At 44.0% G+C, this 19091-nt stretch overlaps 1 protein-coding gene across 8 annotated transcripts in view; it reads left to right on the top strand.

Moving 5' to 3' along the window:
* Window positions 1-19091, top strand: part of LOC307201494 (T-cell-interacting, activating receptor on myeloid cells protein 1-like) — a 24829-nt gene continuing 5738 nt past the window's right edge. The window contains exons 1-9 of one of the 8 annotated variants that reach the window (XR_013832731.1): window positions 1-493; window positions 794-1078; window positions 3284-3571; window positions 6229-6489; window positions 7668-8837; window positions 10400-11246; window positions 12907-13083; window positions 14312-14542; window positions 18986-19083. Coding sequence is in view for 2 of the 8 variants with exons in the window: in XM_079950757.1 (XP_079806883.1) it covers window positions 457-493; window positions 794-1078; window positions 3284-3571; window positions 6229-6489; window positions 7668-7807 (1011 nt within the window). In the remaining 6 variants the exon portion in view is untranslated. The other 7 variants (XR_013832733.1, XR_013832732.1, XM_079950757.1 and 4 more) reach the window with 7 other exon arrangements.

The raw sequence follows: 19091 nt of genomic DNA on the forward strand, positions 1-19091 counted from the left end.
AGGAGCCAGTGTACTTTTACTGAATCTCTGGCTTCCAATTTTTTGCTGCCTCTAGGCCACACAAACCACACACTTAAAGCACTTCAAACAGTCATGGCTTCCCCCAAATAATTCTGGGTGCTAAAGTTTGTTAAGGGTGCTGACAGTTGTCCGGAGGCCCCTATTCCCCGCAGACAACTACAATTTCCAGAGTTCCCTGTGAAGAGGAATTGACTGCTAAACCACTCGGAGAATTGTACTCCTGTCTTTAGAGCAACTGAAAACATCAAACGAGAAGCCATTTATTCCTGCCTTTGTCAGAAAGGGAACTGTCCTTTTCCTTTTCTCTCTCTCTCTGTCTCTCTACCCCAACCCAACATTATGACTGATGATGGATCATCGTTTCCTGGGCATCATATTTATATACTGGGATGTCCAGACACTTGGATTCTTATTTGAAGACTGCGTGTTTTAAGGATGCCTGTTACTCTCCCCTTCTTACTGCTTACGATCTGTGAGTATAGTTTAGCTTAATGGGGCGGGAAGTAAAATCAGAGGGGCATTGAACTCTGGGACTGCAGCAGCATCAGCAAGGAGAAGAGAAGTGGCTAGGGCTATCTGAAGATGTTTCTTGTTGCCTGATGAAACCCGGGTGGGTGGGTAGTTAGATGAGAGCGAGGATTTGAGTTGCACAGACACCATGCATTTAAAGCGCATTCAAAGCCCACATGCCTCAAAGAATCCTGGGAACTGTAGACATGGGATCTTGAATCAGCATTCCTGGGTTTTGGCAATCGGCCCTTCTCTCTTTCAGCCCTGCCGAAGCCCTCTATCTTCTGGCTCCAGGCTCCGGATGCAGATGAGAAGTACCACCTCCGATGTACAGCTCAAGGGGCATATTTCGGCAGCTGGTTCTACCTGTACCAGGGAGGGAGCCCGGAGGCCGTGGCTGAAAAGAAAGCCTTGCCCACCCAATCTGAAGTGACCTTTGAGGTGCACAACTTTGGGCCCAGGGACCAATTCCGCTGCAGCTATGAGATCTGGGAGAAAGGGAAGCCCATTCGCTCCCCGCTCAGCAGCCCTGCAAACATCACAGAGGGTAAGTGTTGGACCGTACAACTCAGTGACCATACTGGGAAGGTCATGCGCAATAATAGGCCCAAGTGGTGCATGCAAGGAGGGTTGGTGTGAGAACCAATGGGATTGGGACTCGTCTAGGAATAGGACTTTATGGTAGTGAAGGACTTAGGGCAACGATGCTGGCCTTTAGCAAGGATGAGGAACCTGTGGCTCTCCCAACGTTGTTGGATTCCATCAGTCAGGATCTTGAGCTTGATGGAGATGACACCCTGTGAGGAAGGCTGATGAGAAGAGGTTGATTTTTTTGAACACTTGTTATGATTATTTAGGCTTGCCATACGTCAGGAAAATTCTTGACATGTCCTGGTTTTCAGGTGTAAAAATGGCATTGGCGGAATTTTGCCGAATCTGCAATGACAGGGAAAACCTGTATGTATGGCAACGCGAAGGAAAAAGCAACAGAAACAGCTCCAAAAGCTTAAAATCACTATTTTGGGGGGAGGTTTCCCTAAAAAAGCTCAACAACAAGGGTTTGTTCCCAAAAAGCTGAACAATTTTGGGTCTTCCTTAAAAAAAGGTCAACTTACTTTGAGAGTGTCAGGAATATAGCAACCCTAGGATTGCTTATACTATACCCTATACTTACACGATCAAGCTGCTATGAAATGTGTGCACTTTTAACTTTTAGTATTTACAAATCATTTGTACACTTTACAGTATAGATCTATTTATTACTATGTATTTTATAACATATGTTCAAGCTTCTGGTCACTATGGAAACATAAACATTTAAGCCTCTATGAAAATTTTCACATACATTGCTAGTTTTTGTACCATTTGGTCCTGCCATGCAGCAGCTGCTGGTTATATTATTATTGACATGCAATTGCACTGGAATGTGCATTTTATTTGTAATTAATTGATATCTTTAATGATTGATAGTTCATTTTATGATGGCTTTAAAATGTTGCATTGTTCATATAATCACACAGAGTTATTTGCTGGATTGTCATACTATATTTTGAAGAGATTTAGTATTTGAGCTATTCTAAACATATACTGTACTGATTTGCATTTTGTTGTTCTGCTGCAAGCTGCTTTGAGCACATTTATAATATTAATGTAAATAATAAACAGAGAAGCACACAAAGGCAGTATGTTTGAACCCCTTCTCTTTCCAAAGGTTTGTCGCTACTGTTTTTACTGTTGTAATTTTGCAAACACACTATGTACCTTTAAAGCACATTCGAAACACGTTCTTAACCTACAAGAATTCTGGGCACCTTAGTTTATTGCTTACAGAGTTACAATTCCCAGCACCCTTAACAAACTACAGTGCCCAGACTTCTCTGAGGGTGTGTGTGTTTCAAACATGCTTAAAAGGTATAGTGTGTATAGTAGTACCTTGGTTCTCAAACTTAATCTGTTCTGGAAGTCTGTTCCAAAACCAAAGTGTTCCAAAACCAAGGCACACTTTCCCATAGAAAGTAATGCAAAATGGATTAATCCGTTCCAGACTTTTAAAAACAACCCATAAAACAGCAATTTAACATGAATTTTACTATCTAACAAGACCATTGATCCATAAAATGGAAGCAATGATCAATGTACTGCACTATAAGATAAATATGACAGTATTGTAGATGATAAAAATTAAAATTATTCCCCCCCCCCCTTTATCTGCACTGATGATAGTCATTGTTTGGATGGGGGCGGGCTTTTTTCCATTTCCACAGTCACACAATCAATCAACCAGTAGCTGAACTGGGTTCCACGTAGTCACAAAAACAAATTAACTGAAAAAACCACAAAAACGCAAAATAAACAGCAAAAACAAAAGCACCAAATTCAATCCATTCTGGAAGTCTGTTTGACTTCTGAAATGTTCAAAAACCAAGGTGCAGCTTCTGATTGGTGCAGGTGCCCCAGAAACAATAGCCGACAACCACATTGGACATTCGGCTTCCAAAAAAACATTTGATAACCGGAACACTTATTTCTGGGTTTTTGGCGCTTGGGAACCAAGGTACCACTGTATGCAGCTTGTGTATTTTGATATGAATTGGTTTTTGCTGTTTTATGGGGAATGTTTTAAAAATGATATTGATATTTTTTTCAGCCACCTTGTATTACTATGCAAAAAGAAGCAACCTATTATTATTTTTATTAACAGCAGAGAATAAGGTCTGAGGCCCAGTAAACAGCTTTTCTCTCCCACTCACAGACCATTACCCCAAGCCATCCATCTCTGCGAGTCCCAGTACTGAGGTCCTTGCAGGGCAGGACTGGACCGTCTGTTGTCAGGCTCCATTACTAGGAGTCAACTTTGTCCTCTACCAGGCCAGGGACTTTCGGATAGAGGTCACTCCTCGAGGGGACTCTGACACCGCTGAATTCTCCTTGAAGAATGTCACCATGGCCGATGCAGGCCGATATACCTGTTATTACCACAGCACCATAGAGCCCATTATCTGGTCAAACGCCAGTGACCCAGTGCAGCTGAGAGTTATCGGTGAGGAAACCTTTTGCTATCTTGGGGGCAGAATTTCCAACTTTCTTTTTCTGTGCCTTCAGCAGACATATGGTAAGCAGAAATTACATTGGCTGGGTTTTTCTTTCTTTTTCTGGCATGGGAAAAACCAGAACCCATTGAACTTTTGCTTGTTGTGGAGCTGCTAAAGGATCCCTGCCAGAAAAAAAGAGAGAGAGAGAGAGAACCTTGTTAGGTGGAGGAGTGGTTTTAGGGATGGGACTTGCTGGTTTGGGAGTGAAATATACAGTGGTACCTCAGGTTAAGTACTTAATTCATTCCGGAGGTCCATACTTAACCTGAAACTGTTCTTAACCTGAAGCACCACTTTACCTAATGGGGCCTCCGGCTGCTGCTGTGCTGCCGGAGCACGATTTCTGTTCTCATCCTGAAGCAAAGTTCTTAACCTGAAGCACTATTTCTGGGTTAGTGGAGTCTGTAACCTGAAGCGTATGTAACCTGAAGCGTATGTAACCTGAGGTACCACTGTACTTGGAGTCAAGTGTGGATTTCATGCTCTTTATTCAGCTCATAGTAGTGAGGAATGCCAGTTACCCCAAAATGTTTGCTTTATATACATTGTTTACACAATGGGCCCCTTGTGATTGGCTAATTCCGGGATTCTTCTGTAGGCCAATCAGGTTGTGGATTCACTCCCACCTGGAGCTGGATTGGGTGGCTCCTGCGGACCAATCAGACTGCTGCATTTTGGATCCTATTCAACTCAGTACATAACAGTAGACAGCAGAAGTTGAGAGGAAGGGAACTGAACTGATGCAGATATGGGCCACCATCCTTTCTGGATTGAGATTTAAGCAATATATTCACAGTCAGAAAGCCAGTGTGATGTGTTGGATAGAGTGGCAGATTGGGAACAAGAATGCCCGGATTGAAATCCGTACTCAGCCATGATGCTCACTGATAATAACCCTTGGCCACCCACTTTGTCTCAGTCTAATTTACCTCACGAGGACGCCATGGGAATAAAAGGCAGTACAATGTGCATCAGCCTGAACTCCTTGGAGGAAGGGCAACACTGGGCTAGCTAGATACCTCTCTTCAGGCATTATAATTAATACATGAGTGTGGGGTACCAGGGATGAGCACAATGGTTCAACCTCCACACACACACATTACTGTCCCTGTTGCCCTCCAACTAATGGAGAGTGCACTTCTGAAGCAGAAAGCCACCTCCCTCCCATGGAGGTTCCTCGTGTGCTTTAGGACATTACAGAAAGTTCCTCCCCACCTTATATAATAATAATAATTTACTATTTATACCCTGCCCATCTGGCTGGGTTTCCCCAGCCACTCTGGGTGGCTCCCAACAGAATACTAAAGACACGATAAAATATCAAACATTAACAACCTCCCTAAACAGGGCTGCTTCAGATGTCTTCTAAAAGTCAAATAGTTGTTTATTTCCTTGACATCTGATGGGAGGGAGTTCCACAGGGCAGGTGCCATTACCGAGAAGGCCCTCTGCCTGGTTCCCTGCAACTTCACTTCTTGCAGCGAGGGAACCACCAGAAGGCCCTCGAAGCTGGACCTCAGTGTCCAGGCTGAACGATGCGGGTGGAGATGCTCCTTCAGGTATACTGGGCCAAGGCCGTTTAGGGCTTTAGGGCATCTAGTGCATCTTCTGCAAGTTGGAGAGTGACAAGGAATGCAACCTGGGAGTTGAGCTAGCAACAGTCGTCTTCAGTGCTCCCCCAGCTTGCATACTTAACTCCTAATTATAATGCCAGCAGAGGACTTCTCATCTTTCTATCTGCAAATATTTTCCCAATTTCCCACAATCAAGGCACAGGAAGAGTTTCAGCATTAAAACTCATGGACTTGTTACTTTTTACATAGTTTGGAAATAGAAAACTCCAGAGAATTCCAGTAATCAAGAAAATAGGTCTGCAAAAGCATTTCTTGACAAAAGCTACAGCCACCTCATTTGTCCACTGACATTCCAGGACTCCCAAGCCCGAAAAGCAGATGACAGCTAAAAATAAATTATGAGTTGTATTCAGCTAACTTTTACTCAGGATAGGCAACCGAAAGCAATGGAACTTAGGCATGGTCATTAATTTTAATGGGCCTTTGTTGAGTAAAAGGCAGTTGAATGTAGCCCTATAACCCAAAAGTGAAACATTAATATTAATTGAACTGTACTCAGATTTTACTAAAATGTCTGAACTATCCTGATCCTACAATGGAGATTTTGTGCGTTTACACTTTTTGTATCATTTAGTGTTGAATTCCCAATTTTGCACAGAGTGCCAAAGGTTGCGGGGGAGGGAAGGATAGGTTAGGGAAAGACTGAACTGGTTACATTTTAATCATGCCCATTCTTTTCTTTAAAGAATTGCAATTTATTTTGCTTACGCATTCCTTGCCCTTCCATTTATCTGTTGTATCCTGGGGCATTCTGAGAGTCCTGCTTGATTCTCAGCCATCAACCTTGAATTATGGGAAATTCCCATAATCTTTGCGGTGGCTGTAAAGTACTAATCTTCTACTTAGAATATGTATCTATGGCCACAAGGATTACAAATGTGTTTTTAAAAAAAGAAAAAGAAAGAAAGCCAGATCAACACTGAGCATCCCTTAAGCTATATCTTTTCGTTTTCACACTTCTCCTCTTCCAGATGCAACTGTGGTCCCCAATTACCTGGAGGTGTTGGTGGACTCTGCAGGAAGATATCGAGTGAATTGCTCAGTCCCTTCTGCTGCTGAGGGCTGGTTTTATCTTTACCAAGGTGGGCAGCTCTTTGCTGAAACCAGAGCTTGGCAAGATGGGGCGATTGCAAGCTTCAACCTCACAGAAGAGGCCATTAACATTACCGTAGGAGAGCTGAGCTGCCAATATAAGGAATATCAGCTCAATGACACTGAAGCATGGACAGAAGGTGAGTCCAGGGGGGGATGGGAGAAGTGTACACTAGCAGAGAGCTAGCCTGTGTGCCTTTGAAGCACATTCCACACACATTCTGCCCTCAGAGAATTCTGGGCACTGTAGTTTGCTGGCAATTGTAACCCTGCAAGGGATAAACTACAATGCCCAGAATTCTTTGAGGTAAATAAAAGTGGTTTGAATGTGCTATAAAGGTATCGTGCACAGCCTTAGGTGATGATGATAATTGTACCATTCATGGTGCTTTACAGAGTAAAAGAGGATAAGTTCCTGGTCCCAAGGAGCTTCCAATCTAAAAATGGATTTGAATATGGAAGTATGGAAGATATTGTGAGGTTGAGTGGATGCCCACAAAATGAATGACTGGCTGGAGAATCAAACACAAGCATATTCCCACAGAAAATAACTTAGATGGGTGTGGGGTAGGTGGGACGGACAACACATGCAGTCCTATGTAGCAGCAAAACAAGGTTTACCACTCCTTCCTTTGGTGCTACCCACAGCTGGTCATTGGTATGCAAGTTGATTGATAGGTCATGCCGCATGTCTCCTTTAACATTGCTATTTTCCCTACGTGGAAAACTCTGTAGGAAAAAGCAACATACAGCTGTATGAAAATTTTCATCTGTGGCAATCACATGGGCATGTGTGTGGCTGAAAGGCTTACAGTCCCGCACAGTAAGAAGCCACCATTAGTTGCTGCTTTTCCATAAAGGAACACAGCACTGGAATAATTTCATGTGATGTTTCACATCTAGACGTCACGCCACTTCTCTTCCCCCGCCCCCCTGCACTCGACAAGTGCTTTCCAAGTATGTAAAGGATTGCTGTGCGATGGTTCTGGTGGTGTCATTGTCGCCACTGGAATGTTGCCCTTTTCAGATTATATTAGCACAGATGATTCAGGCTGCAGTGATAAGCACACTTAGCTGGGAGAAGCCCTTTGAACAGGATGGCACTGCCAGTTAATGGCTGCCAAGGAAACCAAGCACAGGCAAGTGGATTCAAGGCGGCTCCTGTAGTGCTAATGCCCCATTCATTTGCTGCCTGCTCAGGGGCAAATCCATCTTCATGGGGACAGTTCTCAGGCTGCATAGTGATTGATGAAAGAAGAAAACCTGCTGTATACCGAAAACTATTTTTACATTGATATGCGTTTTCTAATTTCTCCAGACTCACATTCCCAGGCCATGGATTTCACTGCAGCCAACTCACTGCGACTTGGGATTGGGGCCTGTGTCCTCTTATTAGCCCTGTTCTTCATAGCTGAAGCATGGTGGAATGAGAAGCATCAGGAGAGCTGGGCCAAATGAAGGGATCCTGGATCAGCAGGATCCCACTAAACTGACCGAGTCTGGTTTGAAACCACAGGTTCCAGTGGCTGCTTTTGATGGGAAAGAACATAATGATGGATTGGGAACCACGCACAGAGATTGTCAGACTGCAAGTTCTCAACCAATTTACCTCACAGTCACCACATCATGGCTCCTCTGAAACAGGAGCTTTGGCCTACAGGAATAAGGAACATGCAGGCCACCAGATGTTGTTGGACTCCATCTCCCATTGGCCCCAACCAGTATGGCCATTGGTCAGGGATGATGGGAGCCGTAGTCTGGCAACATATGGAAGGCCACAGGTCCCCTACCCCTTGCTGAACCTGAGGCAGAACTTGGAACCAGTTTTGACCAGCATAATTCAGCCCTAGATCATGTCCAGTAATTATCAAGAAGAATTTGCTCCTGGGCATGCACAGAATGCCTTTGCCTCACCAGTGAGTAATCACAATCTGGGCCTTCACACAACTGATTTCCAGAGTGACATAGACACTAGGACCTCAGGCCAGTGATAGGATAGGAGCGGAAATTCTTATTTGTTTAAGTGTTTTCATCATGAAGTGTATTGCTTTCATGCATGATCCTGTAGTTATATACAGCTTCTGTTCTTTTGCATTTTTTTGCTGTAACTCTAGATGCTTTATTCATTTTCAATGTTGTTCAACTCCTGTTTTATAATGTTATATCATCCAGTGCTCCAGAACAGACAAAGGGCAGGATATAACAATAAATGATTGAATGAATATTAACTGAAGGGAGGGACAGAATGAAATGTGTGTTCTTTGTTGTTCAGAATTGGTCCTTTGTCTCCTTTTGGAATGCTAGATAAACCACATACCACTATGTTGGCACAATATGAATTATGTGATCATTTTTTATCATGTTGTTAATAAGAACCATTTAGAAAAAAGGGAGCAACTCCAGAAGAGGAGAGTTCTCTGCCTGAAGGTAGGGGGGCAGAACAAGAGAAGGGGCAGCTGCAGCATATTAAAAATGACTGCCTTCTCAGGTAAAAATCTGTTAGCCAGGTTTGCCTTTACTGTTTGAGGGGGCTGGTATAAATTGGTAGTTAGGGCACACTGGTGGATAGAAATACTGTAATGATTGGTTGAAATCACGACTGTGCAAGTGAGAGGAAGGAAAATGCCTGTTCTGTCCTTTTAGATGCAAAATAATGGTGTGTCATGCCAACTTAGACAATTGCCTGTTGGGCATTTGGGGGAGGAGGATGGAAGATAAGAACTAAGAAACACATGCCTTAACAGCCAGCCTTGCTGTGAAGTAGCCTGCTTTGGCACCATTGCGTGGGGAAGGGCATGACTGGTATCAAGGGTTTGTCATGGTAGGGCCGCTGCTGAGGGACCACGCTCCTGCAGGGAGCCCACTGACAAAGCCTCGTGGAGTGGCTGCATTGTGCAGGTAGACTTAACTGAGTAGGGGGCAGGGAGGGTCACCTGGAGGTGACCCGTAGTGGTATAAGGTGAAGGCAGGAATTAATATCTGAATTGTACAGTGGGATTTTTTTTTTAAAGTAAGTGTTGGTCCTGGAGGCAGAGGCACTATTTGGACTCTGCTTCAGGTGGGATATTGAGCTAAAAGCTGTTTTAAGCATTACCTGCACCTCTGTGCCAGTTTGTGAGGTGGCACTTAAATTTGAAAGCCTCAGTTCTATTAAGCACACTTCAAAAACACTGCCTCCTCCTTCCTAAGCTCAAATGTCCAGAACTGCCAAACATTTCTTCCAAAGGTTAGAATTGAACCATCTGAGAATTCCCCATCTATCCACAGGTCTTGTATGACCTATAGTTCCCTCTTCAAGATTTCTCCTCCATAAAGGGGCAGAGGCAGAAGAAACTTGCTTTAGATCTCCCTAGTCCGATTTCTTCTGAACCGGATTCTGATTGCAACTCTTTTTTTAGACAAGCCTATCCAATTTTATAGACTGCTGATATGTGTTTAGTTTGTTTTCTGAATGTTTTAAATATTTGTTTTAACTGATTTAACTGATAATTTTATTCTCTTTTTTCATGTGTGTGTGTCTACCATCAAGCGGTGTAGTTTCTTTTTCCAAACGGTATATAAATTTTGTAACATATATAAATAATTATGAAGTCCTTCTGGTATGTCCTGTAAAAATAAATATGTATTAACCTACTAATGAAAATAATGATATGACAGCACCAGTCGTGCCTCTTTGGAAAGAGTGTTCTAAAGTTGGGATGTATGCATTGCAAACTTGTGGTAGGGAAAGCATGCAGAGAAGGTCTTCAACCAAACATATTAATGCATTAAAATGAATGACAAATGACTGGAACATCAATTGATAGTAATATTTGATAATAATTAATTGTACATGACAGCAAATGACTGGACAAGGTAACTTTTAGTTGGATTTGTAGCTGGTTGACTGACCAAACCCAAAGAGTGCCCACTAATGGTTCCTAGTTATCCTGAAGAAAAAAAAAGGGACAAGTGAGGTGTCACAGGGTTCTATCCTGGGCCCATTGTTGTTCAGCCTCTTTATAAACGACTTTGATGAGCATCCCCTCAATCCCTTCATCCAATTTCCAGGTGACACCAAACCGGGAGGGGTAGCCAATGCCACTCAGCATGGAATCAGGATTCAATATGACCTTAACAAACTGGAGAACTGGGCCAAAACTAACAAAATGAATTTCATTAGGGGCAAATGTAAGCTTCTACACTTAGGTAGGAAAAACCAGCTGCACCAATATAAGATGTGGGACACCTGACTTGCCAGAAGTAGATGTGAAAAGGATGCTCTTTTTTCCCTGTAACAGCAGAGGGCTCAGCTGCTTCTTATCAACGTAGCTATTGCTTGTTATGCAGGTAAAGTGCCCCCTCTATTGCAATGGGCTGAGGAGGTGAGGCTATGGTTTTAAATAAGTTGTGATTGGGTCTGAGTATGGCCCTTTTTCAAGCTACACCCTTTTGGGTTAATTGACTCTTGCCACACCCATACAAATGCAGGTTTATTAAAGGGGCATCGGTAGTGAAGCTCATCCCCCGCCCCTTTAATTGTTTGTGGTTTTCTTCAGCTTGAAAATATTTTACTTTTCTTTGCTTTTAAAGAAATAGATTTGTCTGGCTTGGAGGAGAATGCAGGTGGGCTTTGTGCTCCCCTCCCAGTACCCTGACTTGCAAGGGTAGCTGAATTTTCTGGAAAAGTGTTGAGGGTTAGGCAAGCCTGGGGAGGGAGGTGAGAGGATGTTATGAGCTGAGGCCCAGATTAGGACCATGGAAAAACCGCTCCTGGAAGTTGTGGTGAGATCCACAGAAGAAGACCTCTGTCAGAAACGCCCAGCGTCTGAGGAAGAACAACCTGTTTATAAAAGACAACAGATGGATTCGCCAGTTCATCCAGTCCAGTCAGAGGCCTCTCTACCACCAGAGAAGAGTATGTGGAGCTATTCTAATTGTGGGGAAACTGTTTTTTCCCCCTTTAAATTTGATTTAAAGATGGGGGATGCAGCAGGAGTGTGATATGGGTGTTGCAAAGAAGGTTTGTCTCCATGGAGGTGGTAACTCCTATTGATTAACGTGTATTCAAGATTACTTAACGTTAGGCCCCATCTGCGCTAAACATTTAAAACACTTTAAACAGGTTTCCAGCAATGACTCTTTGAGAACTGTAGTTTGTTAAGCTTGATGAGAGTTGTTTGGAGACACCCCCCCTTCTCCTTCTGAGCTACAATTCCCAAAGCTCCTTATAAAGGGTGATTGAATGCTTATTTATTATTTACTTTGTACATTTATTATCCCGCCTGTTAAACCACTTTGGCTTTGTTAAGCCACTCTGGGTTTAAAGCAACCTACTACTGTGCAAATGGGGCCTTCAATTAGTTATTCATAACAGCAGCCTCTGGCTTAGGGGTCAACAGACAAAGGCCTTGGAGCCAAATCCGGCCCCTGAGCTGGGACACCTGCAGCTTCTCTAGAGGTAAGAGAAGTTGTGGGGAGATGGGTTTGAGTGGCGATGTTTCTGTCGCTGATTTTGCTAGGTGAGAGGAGGGCCCCCAGTCCGCATTTGCTCCTCACATAAAACTGGCTGTGCCCTTTTCTCATGCTATGTCCCCTTTTCTCATGCTTCGGGTGGCTTGGATTAATCTAAAGAAGCGTGAGCGGAAGGTGAAAATGCATTTGTGCTCCTCCGGGAACAATTGTGCCAGAGTTAATGGAAGGGTACTTAGGCTGTAGTGCCATAATGTATGGGGGAAAGCAGGGTTGCATTTTGGTATAAAGGAAACAGTGCATGAGGAAAAGATAGGCCACCCTCTTTGCTTCCAGGTCCAGGTCAAGGGTGCTCACATTAATGTTGAAAGCCCCAAATGACTTAGGCCCCAACGACTGCTTCTTTCCCTACAAACCCTCCAGGGGTGCTAAGATCAGCAGATGGGGCCCTCTTGGTAGTTCCACCTCCCTCAGCAGTCTGGGGTGGCTTTCAACATGGAAAAATATTAAAATCTTATTATTGAATAATAATACTGTAATTAGTTTGGGGTGGTGGCTCAAGGAAGGGCATTCTCTGTGGCAGCCCCAAGTTGTTGAACCTCCTCCCCCCAGAGGTGTGTCTGGCTTCTTCACAATTCAGCTCCTGGCAAATGCTGCAGACACACTTTTTTACCCTGGGCTTTGGCTCATGAGATGTCTGTTCCCAGGGTCCACCCTATTCCTGTAATTTTAATCTGCTTTAACTGTTGTTTATTTTGAATTTTAAATAGTGTAGTTGTCATTTGCCCTGGGATCTGCTGGTGACGGGCGGGGAATAAATTTAGTAACGATCATGATGTTTAATAGCGAGCAAGATGTAGAAGGCCATAAAAAAGGTCTCGCTTGAGACTAAGCCTATGTGCAGTTGGAGGAACTCGTGGATTTGGTGTTGGTTTTCCTCATACAGCAGTTTTCTGCTAAGGAAGAAATAGGCCTCCTCTGACAGGAATAGGTTTTCTGCTAGTGGAAAGACACCTTTAGGATCCAACTCAATACATACGTAATGTGAAAATAGGGATTCCAGACATTCTTGACTTTTTAATGTTTTGTATCCAAATGATTTGTAGCTTCTACTCCAGCCTGCCCCAAAGCGCCCCCTCCAGCCTGCTCCACACCTCCGCCTTTGTCCACACACCAGTGCAAGAAACCTTCACGCAGGGCTGCTTATCATCCCTTTGATTTCACCTCAGACGAGCTGGACCCTGCCTATGAGTGGCCAAGGGAATCTTCTTCTGCAAGGCAAAGTAAGATGCATGGAGGAGCTGACTAGTAATGTTTGTATGCTCTTTGGAAGGGACCCTGGTATGTGAGCATGGAAAAACAGGAGATCTAAAACGTGTGGTTTTTATGCTAGAATGGGAGAGATGGTGAAGGTAAGAAAAGGAGACTGGTCTGTTTGAGAAGGTGTGGCCTACTGCTACACATTTAAGGGAATGAAGTGGGGGAATGGACTGTATCAGATTACAGGAGGGTGGGGTTGGTTGTCCACTTTTGCATACTTATCCTTTGAAAAACACCCACCCATCCCAGGAAATAGAACACATAGATTCTAGCTGTGTGCTACCTCAGCCCTTTCCTGCTATGCTGAATTTATCATCATGTAGAAATCTTAACATGAGGAAACTTTCAAAAATGTGATGATTTACTTGCAGTGTGAAGAGGTACACTTTGTCCTCCCTGTTCAGCACACTCGTTTATCACCTCGTTCTGTGTAGAGCAGGCTGGCCATACCTTCCCCACCTTCAGCAGGAAGAAAATCAGCCAGCTTTCTGAAGAATACTCTCATCCTAATGAAGCCTGTTTCAGCTTAATATCTGATCCGAGGTTCTGTAAATACTTCCTTAACTGGAGAGAGGCCTTCAGCAGTTGCAATGGGAACTGAAGCCTAATGAGGCTAAGGGAAAAGAAATATAATAAAAGTCAGGAGTCCTGTGACTTTGACAGTTTGTAGTATAGTCGAGAAATAATCAAGAGGAATTTGGCATGAAGAGCACAAAAACTTGTGTGCAAGTAAAGCACTGGTTCCACACTTAGCACCCACTGACAAATGGGCTAGCTGTTCCAGGTAACTGAGATCCATTCCAAACAACACTAAAAAGTAGGCCTGTGGGGCCACTCTGTCCAAATTCTAGATCCTGAGCCAAATTGGGCTGATTGAGGCAGCCCCAGGTTAGGTCCACCCAAAGTGATCTAGAGCTGTCCAAAGGGGTGGTAATCGGGTGGCAAGAAGCAGGATGGAGGAGAAGAAAGAAATGCAGGCAGCCTGTCTGTGTCTCTTCCCCTGCCCTTGGACCATCTATAAAATAGGGTTTAAAACCACAATTAAACAATGTGCTAGGGCCCCAATTTGGGGCCCAGATCCAGGTCAAGTCTACCCCAGAACGTATCTGGAACAATGGATCAGGGGTGGGGCATGCACAGTCCTACTTAAAAGCCTTTTCATCATCATCAAGGCCTCTTTGTATCTTTCAGGTGGTGTGGATGTGATCCCTCTCCTCCGAAGCACTCTGGGCCAATTTCCTTTAGGTTTGCGTCTGGATAAGCTGGAGGCCCTGGTGTGGAAGGAGCACAAGGTCAAGCTGTGGAAACTGTGCTTGGAGCGAGGCTACAGTGACAGCCTGAAGTTCTTGGAGGTGTTACCTGGGATCAGGCTGAAACCCTCCGGCAAAGGGACTTTCCGGTGCCTTGTGCTGTTGGACCCAGGTGAGTGTTTCTCTCCTCCAGGCTGACCTTGTGTTCTCTCAGGAGAGCTACGGGGACCCACAGCCTGGCAAGTTTGGGCCTTAATTTTATGCTTTTCTAGGTCAATGAAGGTTTGTATCTGATCTCCAAGAAGCAACTTGCAAATCATCTACAGGCCTAATTTTATTCAGAAGTTGTCAATGCGGCACCTGCTCGCCCCATGGTGCCTGCCATAGCATCATACGGTTCCTGCAAAATGTCTCAGTAAATATCATCTCACAAAATGTCTCGGTAAATATCACCTCAAAAATCCATAATGCATGAGAGCCTGATTGCTGTATCTGCTCATTTCCTGTTTGGGTTGGCTTTGTTGCTCTCTTACTTTGAACACACACCCTTAAATGTGCCCATATTTTTCGGGATGCCAGGATTGGACACCCAACTTCCCATCCATTCTGAGCAGAGGAGAGATTCAGTGAGCTTTTCACTGTGAGTGAATATGGCAGTGGCTGATACACATTCTTTTGTGAGGCATGCCCACTGCTTTTTGTGATCCGGGCTGATTTTATGCTCCTTTGGATGTGGCATCCCTTTCATGTTATTCATGGAACTTTGAAGTGTCAGGCATAGCTCTAATGGCTTTAGCCCAAACGTAGAAGAGTTTTCCTGCACAGCGAAGAAGCTAGTTGAGGTGGTAATGACTAGTCAGCTAGACTCAGAATAACTATTTACAGGATTTATTAAAAAGAAAAGAAACCAGCAGAGTTTCTGCATACAAAACAAAGTAAAATAAATCCTTTCTTTCTCTCTCTCTCATAACCATACACAGCACTCCTACTCCTAACACACCTAACCCCAAACTGTGCTAGCATTCCTAGATAACAGAGTTGAGTGCTGGTTGTTAACCAATCGGAGTAAGTAGTTTCTAGGTCAAGCAGACCTTGGCTTTCTGCCAAGAGTAAATTGACACTGCCTTGAGTTAATTGTGTGAAGCCAGAATCTGTAAGTTTTCATGAGAATCAATTAACAGAAACTGAACAGTTATACCACGCTGTGACAGCACTTCCTCATAATTCCACATGTGCCCCCTGGCTCTAAATGGTTGGTGACTCCTGTTAGTCTGCCTGATTTAAAGGGATCTGGGTGGGAAGCAGTGGGTGGAGCACATGCTCTAAACGAAGAGGGTCCTGTGATCAGTTCCCCAATATTTCTAGCACAAAGGAATCAGATAGCAGCTGATGCAAAGGCCTCTGCTTGAGATGTGGAAAGGCCACTGCAGGCAGTGTAGACAATAAAGGGCCTGTAGTCTGACCTGCTATAAGGAGGCCTTGTTTTGTTTTGTTTTGTTTTGTTTTGTTTTGTTTTGTTTTGTTTTGTTTTGTTGTTTTGTTTTTTAACCCTCCTTTTGAACAGCAGGAAAGGGCAAAATCAACAAACCCCAATATTTAAAAGCCCTTCCAGTCCCCAAGATTAAGAGTACTCTGTAGCACACCTCACTCCACTTGCTTTTCAAAAGTCTTGCTTTTATAACCTGCCTTTAGTACAGAATGGAGCTCAAAGTGGTTTGTGTGGGGTTTCAAAGTGGGCTCCCATCCAGGCACTCCCGAGACCAAGATCTGTTTAGTTCCAGAAAAGCTGCTGTTGATGCTGTCTGGAGGTGGCAATATCTTTCTGCTCAGCTTTTGTACACCTCCAGGCCACTTCTCTCTGCTGGTTTCTCCCATATTGCTTTAGTCTTCAGTAAGTAACTCTCAGTCCCAGTGGATTTGCACCGCCCATTTTGGGAAACTCCTGAGGCTTAACTGTATGTGGGCAGGAATGATTTTATTCCACTGGGTATTATTGTTGCAAAGGCTGGCTTAAAAAAAATGAGCTTGGTGAAATCTCCAAAGCTACTGGCTGTGTACATGCTATATACATTTAAAGTGCTTTCGAAGCACATTCTTTCCCTCAAATAATTCTGGGCACTGTAGTTTGCTAAGGGTTTCTGGGAATTGTAACTCAGAGGGGCAAACTAGAGTGCACAGAATTATTTGAGGGAAAGAATGTGTGCCAAATGTCCTTTAAACGTTTAGTATGTGCATAGTTGTCAGGAGGCAAGGCTTCACTGTCCCCCAGGAAGGAAGCTGCCTTAAACAGAACCAGACCTTTGGTCCACCCAGCTCAGCATTACCTGCACTGACTAATAGTTGCTGTCCATGTTTCAGTCAGGGGACATTCCCAGCGCTACTTGGTGTTGACTTCTAAAACTTCCACCTCACGGTTGGCCTTGTTTGCTGCATGGCTCTCGGTTGAGCTGGCAATGTTTTGAGAGTTACAGAAGGAGGTGACAGAATTCTGGTTATTCTTCTTGATGTAGTTAAGCTATCACTGGAGGGAGAAACAGTGTATATACATATATACACAAACATGAATTATTATTTTTTTAATGCAAGGGGAGCGTTGAAATTTGGTCCTCCCCCACCTGCAGTCTGAACTGATGTAGTCCAGAAAATTATACCATCTCATTCTGTGTTGAATGGCTGTTCTGGTTTAAAGGATATAGTGCATCCTCAAAGAGGAATGGTTGCAACACAGCATCACAGCACACATTTTACATGCAGAAGGTCTCAGGTAGACAGTCCTGTTCTAAAGGTAAAGGGACACCTGACCATTAGGTCCAGTCGCGGATGACTCTGGGGTTGCGGCGCTCATCTCGTTTTACTGGCCGAGGGAGCTGGTATAAAAAGCAGCTTCCTACGCGGGTGGATCACTAGTCTGAAGGTAGCTTCCTATCTTTGGATTTCTGTTTTATGGCCCTTGGATATCTTGAGTGTGTTGTCTTCTGCCCCTCCCTTTTATAGCTGGTCCTTATCATTTGTCCTATCAGCCTGCAAACACAGCAAGCAAGGAACTGTGTGGCACTGCAAGAACCGTAACGAGTTCTGCTTTGCCTTTGCAAGGATCCTGATGCCGTGAAAGAAACTGGATTCCAGCATCAGGTGGACTTTGTTGAACGGTGCTGGTTTCATTATAACCAGCTTCTCAAAAAAAAAAAAAAAAAGTGAGTGCATTGGGTGCCCTGCATTACTACCTTGATTCGTCAGACTTGGGAGTTGTTGGTCTTGAAAAGAGGTGCCTTTAGGGATCAAACCTCTAGAGGGAGCAACTTCCATATTTTTGTGTGTAAACCCCTCCCCCCCCCATTTCTTTGGCATCTTAATAACCTAGTGCTTTTATGCCTGGTGTTAATAGCTAATGGAGGAAAGTATTTAAAGGAGCTTTGGAAATGGATTCCCAGCACTGGAGCACACCAAACATTTATTTAACAGTAAGGGAAAGGAAGATAACTTAAATTGTGAAAGCCTGTGTAATTTGTGCTACTTTGTAAGGAACACTTAGAATGCAGCTGGTAGGCATCTTCCCTCGGGGCTATTGGCTTTATCAAAAGGGTGGGGGAAGATAGTGTCTCTGATTAGTGATGCAATCATAGGTACTAGCCAATAGATTTGTGCAGCCACAGTCTGAACTGCACTAAATACTCGAATTGGTGCAGTGATGGGATGGGGTAGACGTGTTGCATGATAAAATATGCTGCATCTTAAGTGCTGGAGAACTGCTTTCCCTTTGATGCAGACATTTCTTTGAAAGAAGGCTTCTGAAATCCTGGGACTGGGCCACACTGCCGCAAAAAATGTGGACTTGTACGTGCCTTTCTCCCCAATAATGGGAGGGGCATCTAGATGAGACCCTTCCCATCCCAGTGTTGTCTTAGAGGGGAGACAGGCAGGAAGGTTGTGTGTGTGTGTGTGTGTGTGTGTGTTCCTTGCAAAGTCCAAAACAGCCAGGATCAAAAAACCCTGCATTTAAAGGGGGCGGATGCAGGATAGCATTATGTGGGAGGCTCTCCATTAGTACAGAGACGGGTGCAAGTCCAGTGTAAACAAACCCTGAGATTCTTATTGGCATCTTGATTTCCTGACAAATATGAAGCTGGGGGTTCTACCTGCAGGATACAAGATCCAGGCCCTCAAAGGACTCGCCTGCCCTTAAAAGGGGCACAAGAGCGAATATTTTGCTGCCTCAAGCTGCTCTTCCACTATCAGCATAGCCGAAGCAACTGGAGAATCTGCACCTTGCTGGAATTTTCCCTTCTCCACAACAACTGAAGAGATGAGAGCTCTCTTGAATCTGGATCCTAGCAACCATAATTCACTTCAATCCATGCTGATAAATTGTTCTATGATGCAACAGTATGTTATTTTTTCCCTTTGTCAATGAGTCTCGGGCATCTCTTCCCACTTGCTTTAGGACACTGCAGTGGCAGAACACTGGAGCCTTTGAACAAATGGGTAATAGTCACAGATGGACCGGCCTTCAATAAATCATCTGGGTTGTGCCTGTTCTCCCTTTTTGTAGCTTAGCTTCAAGCATGTGTGAATCTCTTTCCAGTTCCCTCTTTTAATTTCCATTTCCTTTTTCTAGATCCAATGAGGGAGGGAAGGATTTCCTTGCCTTACTTTACTTTACAGAAGATGTCTTTTGCATGCTGTTTATCATCTGCCCTGGGTCAAAACCTCTGGGTGTGTAT

The sequence above is a fragment of the Podarcis cretensis genome (assembly GCF_951804945.1).
Source record: "Podarcis cretensis genome assembly, chromosome: 13".
Lineage (NCBI taxonomy): Eukaryota > Metazoa > Chordata > Lepidosauria > Squamata > Lacertidae > Podarcis > Podarcis cretensis.